This window comes from Trichechus manatus, unplaced genomic scaffold, assembly GCF_000243295.1.
Source record: "Trichechus manatus latirostris isolate Lorelei unplaced genomic scaffold, TriManLat1.0 scaffold00027, whole genome shotgun sequence".
Taxonomy (NCBI): domain Eukaryota; kingdom Metazoa; phylum Chordata; class Mammalia; order Sirenia; family Trichechidae; genus Trichechus; species Trichechus manatus.
The window spans coordinates 23,289,072-23,313,026 of NW_004443963.1; the positions used below are offsets into that span (position 1 = coordinate 23,289,072).

The following is a 23,955-nucleotide window of genomic DNA, read 5'->3' on the forward strand; positions in this document are numbered from 1 at the left end:
CTCTCACCAGCCCTCTACCCCCTCAGCCCCCAGATCCCGCCTCCACTGTGCTTGGCTCCTGGCCAGACATCACCCATGTCTCTACCCTGGGCCTTTTGATTCACAGTGGGAGTTATCTCTTCCCTGCTTGCTCTCCATGCCTTTCAACCCTGAGGTTAATATAATGTAGCATGTGTTTTTACCTTTAACTTTATCTCAGTTCCCCTTCAGCTAATTATTCAGGAGACTTATCTCAGCCTGTTATCTCTGTCCCAAATCTAAGTTCTCTTTAGGGCAAGGGTCATGGGAAGTGATATCATGGCCACGTGACTGCTGCCTATACCCCACTCCCTCTGCTGTTCTGGTCCTGCTCTTTTGAAAAGCTAATTGTGTACTCTGTCTCCAGCTCACCTGAACAGAGACCTGCGCAGAAAGGTAAGCCTCTTGTCTTCGCATTAGGTGGGTGGTGGACACTGTAATTCACTTGCTTAGTGCTAACTATCCTCTTCTCTCCTACCTATTTCCACTGGTTTTTTCGCTGGACCTTCTCACTTTCCCTTTCTGTGCAGTGAAGGTTGGGACTGAGCTGCCAGACTGGGGCCTTAGGCCTATTGAGGGGTTGGGGTTCTTGCTGGCTAGGTCCAGGTAGGGTATACAGGCAAAGGAGGGAAGAATACCTGTTCTGCTCACAGATTTTGTCCTGATGGCTGACTTAAAACCACTCTCCTCCCTTGATGGGGACCCCGTGGCCACAGAAGCCCTGCTATGGGATGTGTTTAGGATCATTGTGGATGAGGCCATTCGGAAAGGGACCAGCGCCTGTGAGAAGGTGGGTAATTTCTCCCTCCTCCTCTTCCTCCCCATCAAACCTTCCCTTTCCCTTTCAAAACCTGGCTCAGACCTTCCTTCCTTTGAGAAGGCGTCTACTCAGAATTCATCATTGGCTCACTGTATGCCTTAGGAATTTAGATACTGGGTCTCACTGTATTTACGCTTGCTCATGTGTTGCTTTGAAAATATTCTTAAGTTGATTTTTTTTTTTATTGTGCTTTAGAGCAAATTAGTTTCTAATTAAGCAATTAATACACATAATTGTTTTGTGACATTGGTTGCCAACCCTGCAATGTATCAACACTCACCCCTTCTCAACCTTGGGTTCCCCATTTCCGTTTGTTTAGCTTTCCTGTGCCCTCCTTCCTTCTCGTCCTTGCCCCTGGGCTGGTGTGCCCATTTAGTGTGGTATACGTGGTTGAGCTACTTGTATTATTGTTTGTTCTATGGACCTGTCTAATCTTTGGCTGAAGGGTGAACCTCAGGAGTGACTTCAGTGCTGAGTTCAAAGGGTGTTTGGGGCCTAAGTTAATGTTTCTGGTGTAAGTTGGTTGTGTGTTGTGTCTATTGAGATGTGGTTCAGGCAGCCAGTCTGTGGGTTTGGATACCCCCGAGTCTCCCTCTTCTCCTCCGAGGTCTGTGAGTGGAAGGAGCCAGAGGAGCTAAAACAGCTGCTGGATTTGGAGCTGCGGAGCCAGGGGGAGTCGCAGGAGCAGATCTTGGAGCGGTGCCGGACTGTGATTCATTACAGCGTGAAGACCTGTGGGTCCTGGGATCTGGTGGGAGGAATCTCTGGGGTTTGTACCCAGTTCAACTCTGAACTCCCTGTCCTACGCCCCTCCTCCAGGTCACCCTCGGTTCTTCAACCAGCTGTTTTCAGGGTTGGATCCCCACTCTCTTGCTGGACGGATTATCACTGAGAGCCTCAACACCAGCCAGTGAGTCATCCCACGGCCCCTCCCCACCACATCAAAGGATTTGATGAGAGAGAGAGAAGTGCCTTCCTGGGTAGGGGAGGAGATTTTTTTTTCCTTCTCTCTCTCTTCTGTACTGCTTCCTGGGAATGTCTTGTTGGCCTCCTAGTGGGCATTTGTGACTATACTTCACCTGCTTGGTGCTAACTACCTTCTTCTATCCCACCTGTTTTCTCATTCTTGCTTTACTGGTTCTTTGTCAACAACTTGTTCCCCTCTCTGGACCCTTCCCCTCCTCATTCTCACCACCCCCTTTCTTTGGCTCCTCTTTAGAGTTAAGGGACTGACCTGCAGCCCTTCCCTGTCTTCTGTCCCTTTCTCATCGTTCCTTTTTCTGGCAGGTACACATATGAAATTGCTCCCGTGTTTGTACTCATGGAAGAGGAGGTGCTGAGGAAACTCCGGGCCCTGGTGGGATGGAGCTCTGGGGATGGGGTCTTCTGCCCTGGTATGTGAGAAGCAGGGAACCCTTTCCTTAGCCTTTTTAAAGGTTCTGCATCCCCCACATTCTCTTGCTTGAACAGCTGTCAGGGCAGGGTAATTCTTTGTTGCCTTTCCAGCTGGGTCCTGGCCAGACCAGGGAGGAGACTGCCCAGCCCCCTTTATCCTCATGTTTGCCTAACAGTCCCTGGGATCAGTGCTGTAGTGCCTGCTACCTCTGGTGGGGGCTTTCTCCTGAGAGCAGCCCAGGATGTGGAGGGGGTAGTGGGGAGGATCCTGGAGCTGTGCTGGTTATCCCTTTGCCCTTCATAGAGCCTAGCCGTGGCCTGAGAGCCAGTTATCCCTCTTCTTTGGTCAGCTCTTCTGGGCGGAGGGGCAGGGAGAGGCAAGCTCCAGCTTTGACCCACTGCCCCTCCCTCTTGCCACTACGTCTTCCTGCAACAGGTGGCTCCATCTCCAACATATATGCTGTGAACCTGGCCCGCTATCAGCGCTACCCAGATTGCAAGCAGAGGGGCCTCCGGGCACTGCCACCCCTGGCCCTCTTCACGTCGAAGGAGGTGGGAAGGAGGCACAGCACAACCTTGGGCTCTTGATTCCAACCTCTAGCCAGCTGAGTCAGAGACCCCTCAGGTCCTCTGCCTGCCCCACCCATCTCCTCTGAGACCAGCCTGCCTTCCCTGCCGGACAGATATGCTTCCTTCCAGTTAAGGAGGCTGAGTGAACTTTAGCTCCTATTCACTTTGCCTTCTGTTTAGGGGTGGGGTAGGGAGAAACAGGTCCAGTAAACACAGTCTACACCCTTGATACTCAAAAGTGTGGTCCATGGGCCAGTAGCATTGGTATCACCTGAGAGCCCTGGTGGCACAGTGGTTAAGAGCTCAGCTGCTAATCAAAAAGGTCAACAGTTCAAATCCACCAGCTGCTCCTTGGAAATCCTATGGGGCAGTTCTACTCTGTCCTACAGGGTTGTTGTGGGTCAGAATTGACTCCACGGCAACCAGCAACAGGTTTCTTTTTTTTTTTGAGGAGGAGCTCGTTAGAAATGCAGAATCTCAGGCCACACCCCAGATCTGCTGACTCTGAATCTGCATTTTAACAAGACACCTAGGTGATCAGTGTGCATATTAATATTTGAGAAGCCCTGGTGTACAGGATCCCATCAATTGCAGCTCACACTTTATCGGTCCCTCTCCTCCTCATCCTCCCTGCCCTCTGGCCCCTGGTCCACGTCATCCTAACCTGCCCTCTGCCTTCCTCTACAGTGTCACTACTCCATCAAGAAGGGAGCTGCTTTTCTGGGACTTGGCACTGACAGTGTCCGAGTGGTCAAGGTGGATGAGAGGTGAAGGTCCTTCTGTCCATGTGACTCTGACCCAGCATCTCACAGTGTACCTGCCTGCTGCCAGAATGCTCTGGCCTCAGGCCCATAACCTGGTGAACTTGTCTTCCCTCTCATTTCCTGAAGAATTACCACTCCTGCCCCTAGTGTCTCCCACCCTGTCCCCTGAGATCTGTTTTGCCCCTTTAGGGAAAAGCCAGCATTAGGGCCTCTGCATTGCTAACTCTGCCTTACCCTATTCAACAGTTCCCCCTCCTGGCCTAGAGAATCTGTTGCTTCTCTATGCTCTCAATTTTCTTTTCCAGAGGGAAAATGATCCCTGAGGATCTGGAGAGGCAGATCAGCCTGGCCGAAGCTGAGGTGAGTGGGCGAGGGGTGCTGGGCAGTGGGGCAGGGCCCCTCCATCCCTTTCTTAGAGCTTTGTTTGGGTTCTCCCAACTTGAGGCACCTGTCTTGGTTATCTAGTGCTGCTGTAACAGATATACCACGAGTGGCTGGCTTTAATGAACAGAATTTTTTCTTTCTTTCACAGTTTAGAAGCCTAGAAGTCTGAATTCAGCACACTGGCTCTAAGGGAAGGCTCGCTCTCTCTCTGTCCACTCTAGGGGAAGGTCCTTGACATTTATGTGGCATGTATTTTCCTCTCCATTTGTGCTTGCTTGCTTGCTTAATCTGCTCTTTTATATCTCAAAAGAGATTGATCTAAGACACCCTTACACTAATACTGCCTCATTACCATAACAAAAACCATTCCCAAATGGGGTTATAACCACAGGTATAGGGTTTAGGATTTACAGCACGTATTTTGGGGGACACATTTTAATCCATAACAGCTCCCTTCATCCCTCTTCTTGATCTCCATGCCTGTCTCCCCTGTGGGCTGGAGTGCTCCCTAGGAGTCTGAGGGGCGAGGACTCTCTGGGCTGCTTTCAGGGACTCTGAGATACACAGGCAGGATCGGAGTCTGAGAGGCAAGCCCGAGTCACTGAGTGGAGTCCCAGGTAGCACCACAGGCAGGTGTTGGGGGCCTGAAGTACCGTGTGGAAGTTTCCACATGCAGGGAGATGCTGAGGAGGATGGTAGGGCAGTGGTAAAGAGTGCAAGCTTTGAGCTGTGGGAAATGTGGAGGCACTAGCATTCTCCTCCACATTAGGGAAAAGTAAAATGCCGCAACCATCTTGGAGGGCAATTGGCATAAGTGGTTTGTGCTTGTCTGCTAACCGAAAGGTTGGCAGTTTGAACCCACCCAGCAGCACCATGGAAGAAAGGCCTAAAAAGTACAGTGAAGGAAAAACGCTATGGAGCATTTCTACTCTGTCAACACGTGGGGTTGCCATGAGTCGCAATTGACTTGACGGCAATGGGTTTTTTTAATATAATTTTTTAAGGAGCCTGGGTGGTGAAAGTAGTTTGTGATTGGCTGCTAACCTAAAGGTGTTGGTTCAAACCCACCCAGCAGCTCCTTAAATGCACAGAATTATACACATTTGTGATGATAATTTATAGCATAAATCCCTAGCAGTGGAACTCCTGAGTCGGTGGATAGATACATTTAAAAAATTGTATGTTGTTGTTAGCTGCTGTCGAGTCGGCCCCCAACTCATAGCAATCCCTATGGAGCAGTTCTCCTCTGCCAACACATGGGGTTGCTGTGAGTTGGGGTCCGACTCAACAGTAGCTAACAACGACAACATACATTTTTTTTAAATGTATCTATCAACTGACTCAGGAGTTCCACAGCTAGGGATTTGTGCTATAAATTGTTGTCACAAGTGTGTGTGATTCTGCGCACGAGAATGTTTACTGGAGCAACGTGTAAAATTTAAAAAAAAAAGGTCCATCAGTAGATAAATTATGGTATATCTCTTTGTCTTGAAGCCCTGGTGCACAGTGGTTAAGAGCTTGGCTGCTAACCAAAAGACTGGCTGTTCAAATCCACCAGCCACTCCTTGGAAACCCTATGGGGCAGTTCTACTCTGTTCTGTAGGGTGGCTATGAGTCGGAATTGACTTGACGGCAGCAGCTTTGGGTTTTTGTGTGTATCTCAGTTTCTTCCTCTGTAAAATGGGCATAATGTCAACGTTACCACATAGAGCTGTTGTAAGGATAACATGAATTAATATATGTAAAGCACTTAAAACAGTGCCTGGCGCATAGAAGCACTATATAAATATTAACTTCCATTGCTGCTGCTGCTGTTGTTATTATTGGACTACTGCATAGCCGTTAAAAAGAATAAGATAGGAATATTTATACTAACATAAAGATGTCTTCTATATAAAGTATATATTGTAAGTTGCAATATAGAATGGACAGTATGAGCCTGTTTTTGTTATTTAGAAAAGTTTATATATAGATGTTACCTCTGAGCAACAGAATGGGCAGCAATTAAAATAGTGGAGTTCCACTTCTTATTGTATAAACTTCTTTTGGTAACAGCTTTCTTGAGATATGATTCACATACCATATAATTCACCCGTTTAAAGTGTACAGTGCAATGATTTTAGTATGTTCACAGAGCTGTGCAACCATCAGCACAGTCCATTTTAGAGCATTTTCATCACCATAAAAAGAAACCCTGTTGGTGGGAATGTAAAATGGTACAACCACTTTGGAAATCAATTTAACGCTTCCTTAAAAAGCTAGAAATAGAAGTACAGTATGATCCAGCTATTCCGCTCCTTGGAATATATCCTAGAGAAATAAGAGCTGTCACACGAATAGGTATATGCACACCCACGTTCACTGCAGCACTGTTCACGATAGCAAAAAGATGGAAACAACGTAGGTGCCCATCAACGCATGAATGGATAAATTATAGTATATTTAAACAATGGAATACTACACAACAATAAAGAACTATGATGAATCAGTGAAACATCTGATAACATGGAGGAATCTGGAAGGCATTAGGCTGAGTAAATTTAGTCAGTCACAAAAGGACAAATACATAAGACCACTATTCTAAGAACTCAAGAAAAGGTTTAAACACAGAAGAAAGCATTCTTTGATGGTTACAAGAGTGGGGAGGGAGGGAGAGGGGTATTAACTAACTAGATAGTAGACAAGAATTATCTTAGGTGAAGGGAAGGACAACTGGACTAAATCAAAGCTAAGAAGTTTCCTGAATACACCCAAACACTTCGAGTGACAGAGTAGCGGGGTGGGGGCCTGGGGACCATGCTTTCAGGGGACATCTAGGTCAATTAACAAAGTTTATTAAGAAAATGTTCTGCATCCCGCTTTGGTGAGTGGCATCTGGAATCTTAAAAGCTAGTGAGTGGCCATCTAAGATGCATCAATTGGTCCCAGCCCACCGGAGCAAAGGAGAATGAAGAACACCAAAGACACAAGAAAAATACTAGTCCAAGAGACAGAAAGGGTCACATAAGCCAGAGACTTTATCAGCCTGAGATCAGAAGAACTAGATGGTGCCTGGCTACCACCAATGACTGCCCTGACAGGGAACACAACAGAGAGTCCCTGAAGGAGCAGGAGAAAAAGTGGGGTGCAGGACTCAAATTCTAGTAGAAAGACCAGACTTAATGGTTTGAGACTGGAGGGACCCCAGAAGACATGGCCCCTGGGCTCTCTGCTAACTGAAAAACCATTCCTGAGGCCAACTCGTAAGACAAAAATTAGACTGGACTATGGGGCATAAAATGATACTTGTGAGGAGTGTGCTGCTTAGCTCAAGTAGATACGGAGACTAAATGGACAGCTCCTGTCCAGAGGCAGGATGAGAAGGCAGAGAGGGTCAGGAATTGGTTGAATGGACATGGGAAATTAGGTGGAGAGGAAGTGTATTGTCACAGTATAGGGAGAGCAACTAGGGTCACATAACAATATGTGTATAAATTTTTGTATAAGAAACTAACTTGTAAACTTTGACTTAAAGCACACACACACACAAAAAGAAACCCTGTACCTTGCAGCCCAACTCCATATTTCTCTCCAGCTCTAGGAAATCGCTAATCTACTTTTGTCTCTATGGATTTGCCTGTTCTGAACATTTCATATAAATGGATTCATATTATAAGTGGTCTTTTGTGACAGGTTTCTTTCATATAATATCCACTTATGCTTGAAAACAATGTTTTCAAGATTCATCCATGTTGTATGTATCAATACTTCATTCCTTTTTATGGATAGATATTTCATTATATAGACATACCACATTTTATTTATCCATGCATCAGTTGATGGACATTTGGGTTGTTTCCACTTTTTGAATATCAAGAATAATGATATTATGAACATTCATGTACAAGTGTTTGTGTGAACGCATGTTTTCATTTCTCTGGGGTATATAGCCAGGATGGAATTGCTTGGTCATATGGTAACTCTATATTTAATCTATTGAGAAACTGCCAGACTGTTTTCCATAGTAGGTACACCAGTTTACAATCTTATCAGTAGTTTTTAAGAGTTGTAATTTCCCCACATTTTCATCAGCACTTGTTATTATCTGTTTTCTGAGTTTCTTAGTGCTGATATAACAGAAATACGACGAATGGGTTGGCTTTAAAGAACAGAAATTTGTTTTCTCACTGTTTAGGAAGCTGGAAGTCCAAATTCAAGGCACCGGCTAGAGGGGAAGGCTCACCCTCTGTCAGCTCTGGGGAAGGATTCTTGTTTCAGCTTCTGTAGCCTTGGCGCTCCTTGATTTCCTTGTCAGTCTTCATGACCTTCACATGGCATCTGTCTTTCCTCTGTTTGTGCTTGTTTCTGTGTCTAATCTGCTCTTTTTATAACTCAGAAATGATTAGGTTTAGGATACACCCTATATTAATGGCCTTATTAGCATAACAGAAAATACTATTCACAAACGATATTACATCCATAGGTATAGTTAGGGGCTAGGATTCTAGTACATACTTTGCAGGGAGTCAGTTTAATCCATAACGTCTGTCTGGTTGATTATAGTCATCCTTTTGTTGTTAGGTGCCATCGAGTCAGTTCAAACTCATAGCGACCCTGTGTACAACAGAATGAAACACTGCCCAGTCCTGCACCATCCTCACAATCTTTGCTTTGTTTGATCCCATCGTTGCAGCCATTGTCTCAGTCCGTCTCATTGCGGGGCTTCCTCTTTTTCACTGATCCTCTACCAAGTGTGATGTCCTTCTCTAGGGACTGGTGCTTCCTGATAACATGTCCAAAGTGGGTAAGACGAAGTCTTGTCATCCTCCCTTCTAAGGAGCATCCTGTCTGTACTTCTTAGAAGACAGATTTGTTCATTCTTCTGGCAGTCCATGGTATATTCAGTATTCTTTGCCAACACCATAATTCAAAGGCATCAATTCTTCTTCGGTCTTCCTTATTTCCAGCTTTCACATGTATATGAGGCAATTAAAAATACCATGGCTTGGGTCAGGCACATCTTAGTCCTCAAAGTGACATGTTTTCTTTTTAACACTTGAAAGAAGTCTTTTCAGCAGATTTGCCCAATGAAATATGTCCTTTGATTTCTTGACTGCTGTTTCCACGGGCGTTGATTTGTGGATCCAGGTAAAATGAAATCCTTGACAACTTCAGTATTTTCTCCATTTATCATAATGTTGCTTATTGGTCCAGTTATGATGATTTCTGTCTTCTTTATGTTGAGGTATAATCCGTACTGAAAGTTGTAGTCTTTGATCTTCATCAGTAAGTGCTTCAAGTCCTCTTCACTTTCAGCAGGCAAGGGTGTGTCATCTACATATTGCAGGTTGTTAATGAGTCTTCCTCCAATCCTGATGCCATGTTCTTCTTAATATAGTTCAGCTTCTTGGATTATTTTCTCAACATACAGATTGAATAAATATGGTGAAAGCATACAACCCTGACACACACCTTTCCTTTTAAACCATGCAATATCCCCTTGTTCTATTTGAATGACTGCCTCTTGGTCTATGTACAGGTTCCTGATGAGCACAGTTAAGTATCCTAGAATTCCCATTCTTCTCAACGTTATCCATAATTTGTTATGACCCACACAGTTGAATGCTTTTGCATAGTCAAGACAACACAAGTATACATCTTCTGGTATTCTCTGCTTTCAGCCAACTTCCATCTGACATCAGCACTGATACCCTTTTTCCGTCCTCTTCTGAATCCAGATTGAATTTTTGATAGTTCCTGTCAATGTACTGTGTAATTTGAATAATAGTTATATTAACTGGCCTTCCTTAGAGGCATATGGGTATTATCCTATCACTAACAGCATTGTACCTCAGGTTAGATCTTTTTTTTTCTTTTTTATTGTTGAAGTTTAAATGAAGTTTACATTTCAAATTTGTATCCCGTACAAAAATTTATACATACATTGTTATGTGACCCTAATTGTTTGCCCCATACTGCGACAGCACACTCCTCCTTTCCACCCTTGATTCCCCATGTCCATTCAACCAGCTTCTAACCCTCTCTGCCTTCCCATCTCACCTCCAGACAGAAGATGCCCATTTAGTCTTTTGTATCTACTTAAGCTAAGAGGCACACTCCTCATGAGTATCACTTTATGTCCCACAGGCCAGTCCAGTCCCTGTCTGAAGAGTTGGCCTTGGAAATTGTTTTAGTTCTGGGCTGATAGAGAATTCAGAGGCCTTGCTTTCCAGGGTTCCTCCAGTCTCAGTCAGACCATTTACTCTGGTCTTCTTACTAGAATTTGAGTTCTGCACCCCACCTTTCTCCTGCTTCAGGATAGATCTTAATACATTATTTTTGATGATGTGATGCCACTCCTCTTCAATTTGTCATTCCCAGCATAGTAGACCATATGATTGTCTGATTCAGAATGGCCAGTTCCAGTCCATTTCAGCTCAATGCCTAGGATATGTGTTCCAATTTCATTTTTGATGACCTCCCGTTTTCCTAGATTCATACTTCATACATTCCGTGTTTCAATTATTAATGGATGTTTGCAGCTGTTTCTTCTCTTGAGTCATGCCACATCAGCAAATGAAGGTCCCGAAAGCTTTACTCCATCCACGTCATTAAGATTGACTCTAGTTTGAGGAGGCAGCTCTTCCCCAGTCGTATTTTGAGTGCCTTCCAACCTGAGGGGCTCATCTCCTGGCACTACATCAGACAGTGTTCCGCTGCTATTCATAAGGTTTTCACTCTGCTAATTTTTTTTAGAAGTAGATTGCCAAGTCCTTCTTCCTAGTTTGTCTTAGTCTGGAAGCTCTGCTAAAACCAGTCCACCATGGGTGACCCTGCTGGTATTTGAAATACCAGTGGCATAGCTTCCTAGCATTACAGCAGCATGCAAGCCACCACAGTATGACAAACTGACAGACAAGTGGTGGATCCTTGTCTTAGTTTCTGATAAAAGGCATTCAGTCTTTCATCATTAAGTATGATGTTGGCTGTGGGCTTTTTGTACATGTGCTTTATCAAACTGAAATTCTCTTCTGTTTCTAGTTTCTTGAGTGTTTTTATCATGAAGGAATGTTGGATTTTGTCATATTTTTTCTGCAGCTATTGGGATTATCATGTGGTTTTTGTCTTCGATCTTATAGATATAATGTGTTATATTAATTGATTTTTGGGTGTTAAACCAACTTTGCACTTCTGGGATAAATCCCACTTTGTCATGGTGTATAATCCTTTTTATATGTCGCTGGATTCGGTTTGCTAGTGTTTTGTTGGAGGTTTTTGCATCTATGAGAGATACTGATCCGTAGTTTTCTTGTAATGTTTTTGTCAGGTTTTGGTATCGGTAATAATACTGGCCTCAGAAAATGAGGTTGAAGGTGTTCCTTCCTCTTCTATTTTGTGGAAGAGTTTGTTAAAATTTGCCATTATGTAAGTCTTCTTTAAATGTTTGACAGAATTCATCGGTGATGTCATCTTGGACTGGATTTTTCTTTGTGGTAGCTTTTTTTTTTTTTTTTTAAACTAATTCAATCTCTGCTTAATCTTATTAGAAACAGAATTTTTTTTCAAAAGCATTTTGTTGTTCTAGTAAGAAATTAAAATTTTTTGAAGGGTCATAAGCTTTGGATTAGACCATCAGACAGATCTGGGTTTAAATCCCATCTCTGCTGCCTTCTGCCTGGGGCAAGTTTCTTTTTTATCTTTTTTTTGTGTGTGTGATAAAATATGTATAACAAAACATTTGCCATTTCTTCCATTTTTACACGTACAATTCAGTGACATTATTTACATTTCTCATGTTGTACAACCATCACCACTGTGTAGTTGCAGTTTTTCTTCATCACCCTTGACAGAAACTTGGTACCCCTTACATAATACCGCCCCATCTCCTTGCGCTCACAGCCCGACTATCACTCAACAGGTTTGGTTTTCGTTTTATCCTTCAACTGAGGCATGTCCCTGCTGTCCCCTTTTGCCTACAGTGGAACCCTGGTGGCATAGTGGTTAAGATTTCTGCTGCTAACCAAAAGGTCGGCAGTTCAAATCCACCAGTCGCTCCTTAGAAACCCTATGGGGCAGTTCTGCTCTGTCGTATAGGGTCAGTATGAATCAGAACCGACTCGACAGCGCCTAACAACAACCAGTCCATTAACCACTAAACAACTTTGGTCTGTATGCATTTGCCTATTCTGGATATTTCATGTAAGTGGGATCATATAATATTTGTCCATTTGTGTCAGACTTATTTCACTCACCGTGTTTTCAAGGTTCATCCATGTCATAGCATGTATCAAAACTTCATTTCTCTTTATAGCTGAATAATATTCCATTGTATGCATATTCTGTCCACCCAGTCATCTCTTGAATACTTAGGTTGTTTCTACCTTTTGGCTGTTATGAATAAGCTGCAATAAACATTGGTGTACAGCTATCTATTTTGAGTCCCGGCTTTCATTTCTTTTGGTTATATACCTAGGAATGAAATTGCTGGGTCATGTGATAGTTCTATGTTTAACTTTTTTTTTTTCTTTTTGTGCTGTAGCTGAAACTTTACAGCTCAAGTTAATTTCTCATACAAAAATTTATACACATATTGTTATGTGACACTTGTCACAATCCCTATAATGTTACAGCACACTCCACCTTTCTACCCCGGGTTTCTTGTGTCCATTCAACCAGTTCCTGTCCCTTCCTGCCTTCTCATCCTGCCTCTGGACAGGAGCCGTCCATTTGGTCTCGTGTATCTGCTTGAACTAAGCAGCACACTCTTCACCAGTATTATTTTATGTTTTATAGTCCAGTCTAATCTTTGTCTGAAGAGTGGGCTTCGGGAATGGTTTTAGTTCTGGGTTAACAAGGCATCTGGGGGTATGTTTAACTTTTTGAGGAACCACCATACTGTTTTCCATAGAGGATACACCATTTTACAATCCTGCTAGCAATGGATGAGGGTGTCAATTTCTCCACATCCTCATCAACACTCAATTGTTTTTCATTTTTCTGATAATAGCCGTCTAGTGGGGATGAAGTGGTATCTCACTGTGGTTTTGATTTGTGTTTTCCTATTGGCTAATGACGTTGAACATCTTTTCATGTGCTTATTGGCCATTTGTATATCTTCTTTGGTGAAATATCTGTTCAAGCGATTTGGCCTCCCTTTTTTTTACTGTGGTGAAAATGTACATAACAAAAGATACACCATCTCAACGATTTCTGCATGTACAATTATATTCTTCAAGTTGTGCAACCATTCTTAGTATCCTTTTCCAAATCATTCCACCACCTTTAACACAAACTCAGTGCCCTCTAAGCACAAACTCCCCCATTCCCTTCTTTCCTGCCCCTGGTAACCGCTAATAATTTTTTGGTTTCTATATATTTATTTCATTTAAGTGAGATCATACAGTATTTGTCCTTTTGTGACTGACTTGTTTCATTCAGCATGATGTTTTCAGGGTTCATCCATGTTGTGGTATGTATCAGGACTTCATTTTTATGGCTGAGTAGTAGCCCGTTGTGTGTATATACCACATTTTGTTTATCCATTCATCTGTTTATGGACAGTTCCACTTTTTGGCCATTTTTAAATAGGGTCTTCTTGTTGTTGAGTTCTAGAAGTTCTTTATATAGTCTGGATTAAACTATTATCAGATAACATGTTTCCCAAATATCTTCTCCCAATCTGTAGGTTATCTCTTCACTTTGTTGAAAAAGTCCTTCAGTGTACAAAAGTTTGTCATTCTGATGAGGTTCAATTTATCTGTTTTGTCTTTTGTTGCTTGTGTTTTTGGGGTCATACCTAAGAATCTATTGTTAAAAAGTAGATCCCGAAGCATTACTCCTATGTTTTGTTCTAAGAATTTTATTGTTTTAGTTCTTATATTTAGGTCTTTGATCCATTTTGAGTTAATTTTCACATATGGTGTGAGGTATGGGTCCAACTTCATTCTTTTGTTCGTGCAAGTTTCTTAATACTTCTGAATCCCTTTGTCCCTGCCTGCAAATTAAAGGGGACAATACCATATTGTTGTGATGTTGAAATGGGCTCAGGTCAGACATGCAAATAGCTTAGAGCTGGGGCCCAGCACTAGGCTCTGAGTAGCTTTTGAGATGACCCCATGGTCTGTTTCTCTCCTCTGCATCTTTGCCACAGGGTGCCGTGCCATTCTTGGTCAGTGCCACCTCTGGAACCACCGTGCTGGGGGCCTTTGACCCCCTAGAGGCAATTGCTGATGTGTGCCAGCGTCACGGGCTGTGGCTGCACGTGGATGTGAGTAGGACTTGGGTCTGGGGGTGGGATGGACTGAGCTGAGGCCGAGGCCCATGTTGTTCCTCCTGCTTCACAGGCCGCCTGGGGTGGGAGTGTCCTGCTGTCACAGACACACAAGCGTCTCCTGGCTGGAATCCAGAGGTGGATATGGCCTTCTTCTCCCCGAATCCCTTCTTCAAATCCTTGATCCAGGGAATAATCATAGACTAGGGAGCTTAGGATAAGGGTGGGGGAAGGGGGCAGGTGGGAGTCATTAGAGAGATGGTTGATTGGGGCTGGGAGGTCAGAGCTCAGACATGGGACGTCTTCCTGACTGGTGGGGTAGAGGTGAGACTAAAGCTCTTTCACTGGAGATCTGGAAGAGGAAGGGGGTTTCTGGTTGGGCAGCTTGAAGAGGAGCCAGCTGTTCTAACTTTGCTGTGCTCCATCCCAGGGCTAACTCTGTGGCCTGGAATCCCCACAAGCTCCTCACAGCAGGCCTGCAGTGCTCAGCTCTTCTTCTCCAAGATACTTCGGTAGGACTGCCTCTGCCCCAACCCCAGCCCCTGGCTTGGCCCCGACCCTGTCTCAGCCCCACCTGTCACTCTGGAGCTCTGTCTTTTTCCCTTACCCCACCTTAGAGAAGGCCCAGGCCCTGCTGTGTTCTCTTTACCATCCCATCTCAAGCTGAATGTCTGCAGCCACCCTAATCCCCCATATTGGGCTTCGTCCCTCCCTCAGTGGCCTTTCTTCACGCAAAGGAAAAAGTTTCCAGCTTGAAGTTGCAACAGGACGGATCCTGCGTAGAGTTTGGGAAGAACTCTGGGTGTTGGGAAAAAATCAGAGGAAGGAGTTTGAGTCAGCTGGCAGCCATCTCATCAGTGCTGCCCAGTTCCAGGGAAAGAAATGGGTGAACTGAGCTGAGAAAATGGGATGCAGCCCTAGAGGAAAGCGTTGGTGGAGACGATGGGGTCTGACAGTCTCCCCAACCCTGCACAGAACCTGCTTAAGCGCTGCCATGGGTCCCAGGCCAGCTACCTGTTCCAGCAGGACAAGTTCTACGATGTGGCTCTGGACACGGGAGACAAGGTGGTGCAGTGTGGCCGCCGCGTGGACTGTCTGAAGCTGTGGCTCATGTGGAAGGCACAGGGCGGGCTGGGGCTGGAGCAGCGTGTTGACCGGGCCTTTGCCCTTGCTCGGTAGGAGTGGGGAGGGGTCCCAGTCCTCCAACCTCGAGGTCTGTCCCCCTCCCTCCTTTCCTGCTTTCAGGGTTACCCCTACACCCCGCACCTCTCTTTTGGTGACTGTGGCTCATTCTCCATTCTCTGTGGGTGTCTACATATCTATCCACCCAACTATTTTTTCTATATATCTTCTGTTTCTGTCTTTTCTCCTCCATCTGTGATTTCTCTCTATTTGTTTACAGGTACCTGGTGGAGGAAATAAAGAAGAGGGAAGGATTTGAGTTGGTCATGGAGGTATGACACGATGCCCCCCGTGCCAGCCTATCCCACACACCAAAGGCCTGATGGAGGAAGTAGGGGCAGTGAGAGAGAAAATGGTCTCCCTTCCTCAGCTCACGTCTTCCCCTTTCTCATTCTTCCCAGCCTGAGTTTATCAACGTGTGTTTCTGGTTCGTGCCCCCCAGCCTGCGGGGGAAACAGGAGAGCCCTGATTACAGTGAAAAGCTGGCTAAGGTAGGCTTTCTTTTCCCGGGTTACACGGGCTCTGTGTAACCTGTTTTCCGGGAACTGATGTCACTGATGCGCTTCTACCCCCTGCTGGCCTTGAATGTTATGGCAGTTCCCTTTGCTGGTCCCTTGCTTCTGAGGTGGGGATGTGGACTGGGAGAAAACACTAACTTCTCTTTTTTACAGTGGTAGGGAGGTGGGGAACAAGGTACGTTTATGGAAAGAATAACAGAGGGGCATTATAGGAGAAGTCACCAGTTTGCAGTACACAGACCTCTGTGTTGGGCCTTTGCTGGGAGCTCAGGCCCCAGGACAGAGATGTGAGGCAGAAAGATCACCGAAGTGCTTTACTCATTGATGCTGGGGACAAAACAACTCAGTAAGGCCAGTCAAGCCTTGCTTCCTAGAGGCAAGGAGAATGTCATGTCTTGGTCCCTAAGTATAGATCAGTACTAGGTGCTGCAGATAATCCAAAAGGACAAACATTTTCTTGTCCTTAAGGAGATTTTAATGTTATTTCAGAAAATGAGGAGTACCTATTTGAAACCACTGTGTTCGAGGCAGCTTTATAAATTACATGTTAGATCATAGGGTACAGGTGAAAAATCTAGGAATTAAGAAAGTGGAAAAGGTGTTAAGGATGACTAAGGCTTGGAACTAGACCCAAGGCAATGTTGGGAATCAGGGAAAAGTCAGAATATGGCAGGAAATGACATCTCTTGGAGATAGGAGAGATTGGGAGAAAAGCAGGTAAAATAGCCATCTGCTTCTGAAAATCAGGCAGTGAAAACCCTGTGGATCACAACGGTCAGATCCACAGTGGTTAGGGGCCAACTCAACAGCAGCTAACAACAATAACAACAGCAGGCTAAGCAGGTTGGATGTGGCCAAAAGGTAAACTGGGGCCATGGTCAGGTTCTGAGCAATGAGGGCTTCCTCAGGAAGGTGGCTGGATAGGGAGGGAAAACATCTTGGGCTAACAGGGCTAGCCAGGAAACCAGTCACCCCTCACCTGACCCCAGGCTGCATTCCCACAGGTGGCCCCAGTGCTTAAGGAACGCATGGTGAAGAAGGGCTCCATGATGATTGGCTACCAGCCCCATGGGGCCCGGGCCAACTTCTTCCGCATGATTGTGGCCAACCCCATGCTGACCAAAGCCGATATGGACTTCCTCCTGGATGAGCTGGAACGGCTAGGCCAGGACCTGTGAGCCTCTCCCTTCTCCTGCTGGCCTTAATACCACCCCTCACCGAGTCTCTCTCTGTATTCCCTTCCTGTGTTCTCAAAAACAACTTTTCCTTTCTGGAAAGCAAAGTGGCCCTAACAATGTTGGTATGCATTAATCCGCTAAGTCCTCTACTAAATATTCGATATTGTTATTGTTAGTTGCCATTGAGGTGATTCTGACTCATGGCTACCCCATGTATATAGAGTAGAACTGCTCCATAGGGTTTTCAAAGTAACAGAGAATATATATTTAAAAAAAAACCATAGTATATCCATATGATAAAACATTATTCTGCACTTAAAATTAATGTTTATAAAGAGGATTTTTATTGATTGAGGAAAAAAATGCCTTTAATATAATGTTGAGAAAGCTAGATATAAGATTTTATATACAGTAATATCTGAACTGTGTTCGAAAACATAGGATGGGGACGTCTAGGTCAATTGGCATCACATAGCTTATAAAGTCAATGTTCTACATCCTACTTTGGTGAGTAGTGTCTAGGGTATTAAAACTTAAGAGTAGCCATCTAATATACAACTATTGGTCTGTTCTCGTCTGGAGCAAAGGAGAGTGAAGAAAACCAAAGACTTAAGGAAGCAGTTAGTTCAAAGGACTAATGGCCCACAGGAACTGTAGCATCCACTAGCCTGAGACCAGAAGAACTAGATGGTGCCCAGCTACCACTACCAACCACTCTGACCAGGGTTACAGTAGAGTAGAGGGTCCTGGACAGAGCGGGAGAAAAATGTAGAACAAAATCCAAATTCATAAGAAAGACCAGATTTACTGGTCTGATAGAGTGGAGGAGCCCCTGAGTCTATGGCCCTAAGTCACCCTTCTAACTAGTATCTGAAGCTACTTCCAGAGATCTCCTTTCAGCCAAATAAGAGACACGCCTCTAAAATAAACAATGACACCCGTAAGGAAAGTACTCCTTAGAACAATCAACTGTACGAGACTAAAAGGGCAGTATTTGCCCCAAAGCAAAGATGAGAAGGCAGGAAGGAGCAGGAATACCAGACAAATGGGTACGGGGAAGTCAGGGTGGAACCGAGGAGAGTGCTGACACATTGTGGGGATTGCAACCAATGTCGTGAAACACTTTGTGAATAAATTATTGAATGAGAAACTAATTTTCTCTGTAAACTTTCACCTTAAAGCACAATAAAAACAAGCAAACAAAACAATACATAGGAAAAGACTAATGAAATATTGCAAAATGATACTAGTTTTCTCTGGAATGGGATAATGGGCAATTTTTAAATCTACTTCTTTCTATCTTTTGTGCTCCTCTCTTTTATTGTGTAATGACTATGCATTACTTTTGTAAGAGGAAAATAATAAAAAGTTCAATTATATTTTGTTGGAATGTTTTGAAGTTTGTTATCTTTAAGCTCAACCAGACAATGGAGAATGCAGCTTTCTCTTTATGAAAAAAAAAAAGAAGGGGTGTAGTGTAAGAGAGGTTAAAGATGGGAAGAATGTTTTTCCCAATAATCTTTAGTGGAAAGGCAAAGACCAAAAGTGAAGTCACTCTAAAATTAATTATACTTTAGTAATATTGAAAACAAAGTGGGCACTGATTGTATCTTGAGAGCAGAGCCTGGTCCATTTATCATTCTTGAAAAATCCTTACATATACACATATGCACAAAAATTTTCCTTCTGTGATTAAAACAATAGAAGCCAAGTTAAAAACAGAAACAAAACCAGCAGCTAAACTACTGTTATATCCTCTGGTCTCACTACTGTCTTACATAAAACATCCACTGAACACTTAAAATCCTGGGCTGGTATTCCTTCTCTGTCACTTTTTGGGAAAGAGGCATTTAGCTACACAAACTATTACGGACAAGCCTACCAGAACTTTTTGTTATTTCCAGTTCCTAAAAATATCACTTATGAAAACAATAAAGTGGTCACGTAAAAGTCATCCAAACCTATTTGAAGAGGCAAATACAGACTGTACAAACCATAGGAAAAGAACATCCAAATCACAGACCCAATTCTCTTGACCATATGGGGAAAAGAAGCCTTTCTATTCATAATTCCTTTATAAACTTGTTATTCTTATTATAAATGGTATTTTAATTTCTATCAAAAAATAAAATTGTTTTGGGAATATTCATAATTTGAACTTCAAGCCCTAATCTTAAATGATTCTGTATGCCTAAAAATGTGTCAAATACAGTAAAAAAGAAAACAAACAAGAAAAATTCTTAGTTTCAACCCAAAGCAAAGCCAGCAAGTAAAAACAAAAACAAACTCTTCAAATTCTTTGAACCATCTCCATTTGAGAAATATTTTTAAGAGAAGGCCAGAAACACAGGACATAAAATCACTTAATCACCTGTTTTTTTTCCCAAGTTCGTAAAACTTGTTGCTTTTCTTCTGTTCCCAAAATTCAACCTCAAAACCTCTGGATTCAAATGTCTGTCTCTCCCTCCCTCTCTTCCATCAACATTTACTGAACTCCTGCTATGTGTAATCCCTTTCCCTGCCCTCAAAGTAAGATTTAACTCCAGTCATCCTTCAATTAGAGCCCTGGTGGCACGGTGGCCAAGTGCTCGGCTGCTAACCAAAAGGTTGGTGGTTTAAAACCACAGCCACTCCGTGGAAGAAAGATATGGCAGTCTGCTACCATAAAGTTTTACAGCCTTGGAAAAACTATGGGGCAGTTTTACCCTGTCCTATAGGGTCGCTGGGGCCCTAATGGTGCAGCGGTTAAGAGCTACGACATGCTATGGCTGCTAACCAAAAGGTCGGAAGTTCGAATCCACCAGCCACTCCTTGGAAACCCTATGGAACAGTTCTTCTCTGTCCTATAGCGTCGCTATAAGTTGGAATCGATTCCATGGCAATGGGTCTTATGGGGTGTCTGTCACTTGACAGGTTTGGTTTTGGTTTTATCCTTCAACTGAGCCACGCCCCTGCTGTCCACTTTTGCCTGGAATGTTCATCCATTTGCACTGCTTGCTTCAGATCTTCATTCTGATGTGACCTCCTCAGTGAAGCCTTCCTAACTATTCTATTTAAAATTACATTTGAATTTCCTGTTCCTGCACCGCTATCCCTTAAGCTGCCCTGTTTTCCTCATATAAGTATTTGGCATACTGTATATTTTACTTATTTTTAAATTTTCCGTCTCACCCAACTAGAATGTAAGCTCTCTGAGGGCAGAGATTTTGTATTGCTGCCTCTTAAAATGGTGTCAGGTACTTAACCAGTAATCAATTGCCAATGAGTTGATTCTGACTCTTAGGAACCGCATGTGTTTCAGAGTAGAACTGCGTTTCATAGAGTTTTCATGGCTATGACCCTTCAGGAGCAGATCGCCAGGACTTTCTTCTGGGGAACATCTGAATGGGTTCAAACCACCAGCTTTTCAGTTAGCAGCCCAGTGTCTAATCATAAACATTTGTGCCACTAAGGCTGTGCCATTTGCTGTGCTAATGGAAGTGAAAAGCCAGAGCGTTAAAGGGGGAAGTGATATTCCTGGGAAGCTAGCACACTGGCAGCAAAGAGAATGGAAGATAACCTGATTTTTTTTTTTTTTTTTATTGTGCTTTAGGTGAAAGTTTACGGAGCAGATTAGTTTCTCATTCAAAAATTTATACACAAATTGTTTTATGACATTTGTTCTAATCCCTGCAATGTGTCAGCACTCTCCCCCTTTCACCCTAGGGTCCCCATTTCCATTCATCCAGTCTTCCTGTACCTTCCTGCCTTTGGTTTTGGGCAAGTGTTGCCCATTTGGTCTCATATACTTGACTGATCTAAGAAGCACGTTCCTCATGTGTGTTATTGTCTAATCTTTGGCTGAAAGGTGAACTTTGGGAGTGGCTTCAGTTCTGAGTTTGAAGGGTGTCCGGGGGCCATAGTCTCAGGGGTTCCTCCAGTCTCTGTCAGACCAGTAAGTCTGGTCTTATTTGTGAATATGAATTTTGTTCTACGTTTTTCTCCTGCTCTGTCCAGGACCCTGTATTGTAATCCCTTTCAGAGCGGTCAGTGGTGGTAGCCGGGAAACATCTAGTTCTTCTGGGCTCAGACTGGTGGAGGCTGTGGTTCATGTGGTCTACTAGTCCTTTGGACAAGATAACCTGATTTTGTGCTTTTTTTTCTACACTGGTATTTTGTCAGTTATTGGGAGCCAGTTTCTACATGTTAGAGGGATCCAGTCAGTCTGATGGCCTAGTTTTGAAAGTATTTCTGGAGTTCATTTTTAGCAAATTCTCTGGTACCAACATAATTAGCTTACGTATTTCCTTAGTTTGTAGTATGTTATTTTTAACTTTTTGTTATAACCACATAAGTCTTAAAGTTAGCTCAGGTGTTGATGTGCTTTTAATGTCAACTGGAGGTAGAAGAAAGAGAGAAGATACAAATCATCAGTATCGGGAATGAGAGAGGTGACAACACTACAAACACTAAAAGGATAATAAGGAAACATGTTTATGTCAATAAATTCCACAACTTAGATGAAATGGATAAATTTTTTTTGAAAGACATAAACTATCAAAACTTAGGAAGAAATAGCTAACCTGAATAGTCCTTATTTATTAAGGAAACTGAATTTGTAGTTTAAAATCTCTCCCCCAAAGAAAATCCTAGTGTCAATATCTGGCATATGTAACATTCAAGTCTATCTTCACTGGCAGAAGGGAACAGCAACACTACTGCCTAATATCGGTGGCTAGAACAACCAGTGGAATGTTTTATTGATCTTTTCAAAGAGCCACCTATTGGTTTCATTGATTTTTCTCTATTTTTTAAAATTCTGTATCTCATTAATTTCTGCTCAGTCTTTATTAACTCCTTCCTTCTGCTTGCTTTACTTTACTCTTCTTTTTCCAGTGTCTTCAATGCCATGAGTTAGAACCAGCTTGACAGCAGCTAACAACAGCAACAAAGTGGAAGCTTAGTTTATTGATTTGCAGTCTTACTTCTTTTTTAAATATAGGTGTTTACAGCTATAGATTTTTTTAATAGATAATCTTTATCAGGTTGAGAAAGTTCCCTTCTATTCCTAGTTTGCTTAGAGTTTTTATCAGGAATGGATTTTAGATTTTATCTAATGTCTTTTCTGCATCTATTGAGATGATAGTATGGTTTTTCTTTTTAGTCTGTTAATATGTTGAATTACGTGATTAAGTTTTGAAAATTAAACCAACCTTGAATTCCTGGGGTAAACCCCACTTAATCATGATGTATAATCTTTTTCCGTATTGGTAGATGCAATTTTCTATGATTTGTTAAGAATGTTTGCATCTGTGTTATGAAGGATATTGGTCTGTAGTTTTCTTGTAATGTCTTTTTCTGGTTTTCATATCATATTCATATTTGGTACCATATTCTGGGCAATAAAAAAAGTCTCAATAAGTTTTACAAGATTCGAATTATACAAACTATATTCTCTGACCAAAATGGTTTAAATTAGAAATCAGTAACAGAACAATATCTTGACAATCCCAAAGTATATGAAATCTTAAAGAACATACTTCTAAATGACCCATGAATCAAGGAAGAATTTAAAAGGGAAAGTAGGAAGTATCTTGAACTAAATAAAAATAAAAACAACATCAAAATTTATGGGATGAAGCTGAAGCAGTACTGTAGAAAGTATTCTGAACTAAATAAAAATAAAAACAACATCAAAATTTATGGGATGAAACTGAAGCAGTACTTAGAGGAAAATGTATAGCACTGAACACTTATATCAGAAAAGAAGAAAAGTCTAAAATCAATGTCCTCAGTTTCCACCTTAAGAAGTTAGAAAATGAAGAGCAAATTAAACCAAGTAAGCAGAAGAAATGAAATAATAAAGATTAAAGCAGAAGTCAATGAAAAAAGAAAAAACTAAAGAAGCTCAATGAAACAAAAGCTGGTTCTTTGAGAAGATCAATAGCAATAAACCTCTAACTAGACTGAACAGGAAACCAACTTTGAAAAAGAAAAAAGTCGGTAGACTTATACTACTTGATTTCAAGATTTATTGTAAAGCTACAGTAATCAAGATAGTGTGGTATGGGCATAAATATAGGCAGATAGATCAATGGAACAAAAATGGAAGTACAGAAATAGACCCACACATATACAATCAATTGATTTTTAACAAAGGTGCAAAGGCAATTCAGTGGAGAAAGGACAGTCTTTTCAACAAATGGTACTGGAACAAATGGCTATTTATATGCAAAATAAGTTAGATACCTAATGCTTCTGAGAATACCAGGAAACGGGAATCCTCATCTCACCCTTACATGGTGAGAGTATAAATGGCTCCAGGTGTAGCCTTTCTGGAGGACACCTGGTAGTTCTTAGTGAAATTAAATATACCTTAAGAAGCAGCTCCTGCCCCCTCAGTCCCTTGCTAGATCGCCACCACTAGGTAAAGGCATATATAAAATGTAGCATGTGCATATAATGGACTACTACACAGGTATCAGCATAAATGAACTAACTACCTGTGGTAACATTGACACATCTTTAATTAAAAAATAGTGATGAATGAAATAGAATGGGAAATAGCATGTTTTTCAACAATACACATTGATTTGTCATATAGTAGTGGGAAGGGAAATGACAGAAAACGATAAGAGTCTGGTTAAGAATCCATACTAAAATATGGAGACGCCCCGTTGTAGACCCATGATTAAAAGTGAGAAACTAGTGAGATTGAGCCCAGAAAACTTCTTTCAGGAAATTTGACTATGACAGTTAGCTTAGAAGTGGGACAGCAGAGGACATGGGATGAAGAAAAGGGATATAGTTGGGAGATAGTAAAGGAGCCTATCTAGATGCTGATGGGAACAATCTGATAGAGAAGAGAAAGAAGGAGATGATGCATGGAGATCATCAA

At 42.6% G+C, this 23,955-nt stretch overlaps 1 protein-coding gene across 1 annotated transcript; it reads left to right on the top strand.

The window, feature by feature from the left end:
• Positions 1–317: 317 nt before the first annotated feature.
• On the top strand, positions 318–17,643 carry CSAD (cysteine sulfinic acid decarboxylase). Its single transcript, XM_023729116.1, has 15 exons — positions 318–414; positions 672–808; positions 1,446–1,572; positions 1,658–1,748; positions 2,126–2,232; positions 2,670–2,785; positions 3,491–3,570; positions 3,873–3,927; positions 14,081–14,197; positions 14,274–14,338; positions 14,631–14,712; positions 15,176–15,375; positions 15,603–15,654; positions 15,784–15,873; positions 16,905–17,643. Exons 2-15 carry the CDS (start codon positions 683–685, stop codon positions 17,076–17,078), a joined length of 1,482 nt encoding a protein of 493 aa, XP_023584884.1. The 5' UTR covers positions 318–414; positions 672–682; the 3' UTR covers positions 17,079–17,643.
• Positions 17,644–23,955: the final 6,312 nt, after the last annotated feature.

Excerpts from the sequence above, each read along its gene's own strand:
- CSAD (XM_023729116.1), top strand. The coding sequence starts at position 683 with ATGGCTGACTTAAAACCACTCTCCTCCCTTGATGGGGACCCCGTGGCC. Across the intron at positions 14,339-14,630 it reads CTCCTGGCTGGAATCCAGAG|GGCTAACTCTGTGGCCTGGA; the intron begins GTGGATATGGCC and ends GCTCCATCCCAG. Across the intron at positions 15,655-15,783 it reads GATTTGAGTTGGTCATGGAG|CCTGAGTTTATCAACGTGTG; the intron begins GTATGACACGAT and ends CATTCTTCCCAG.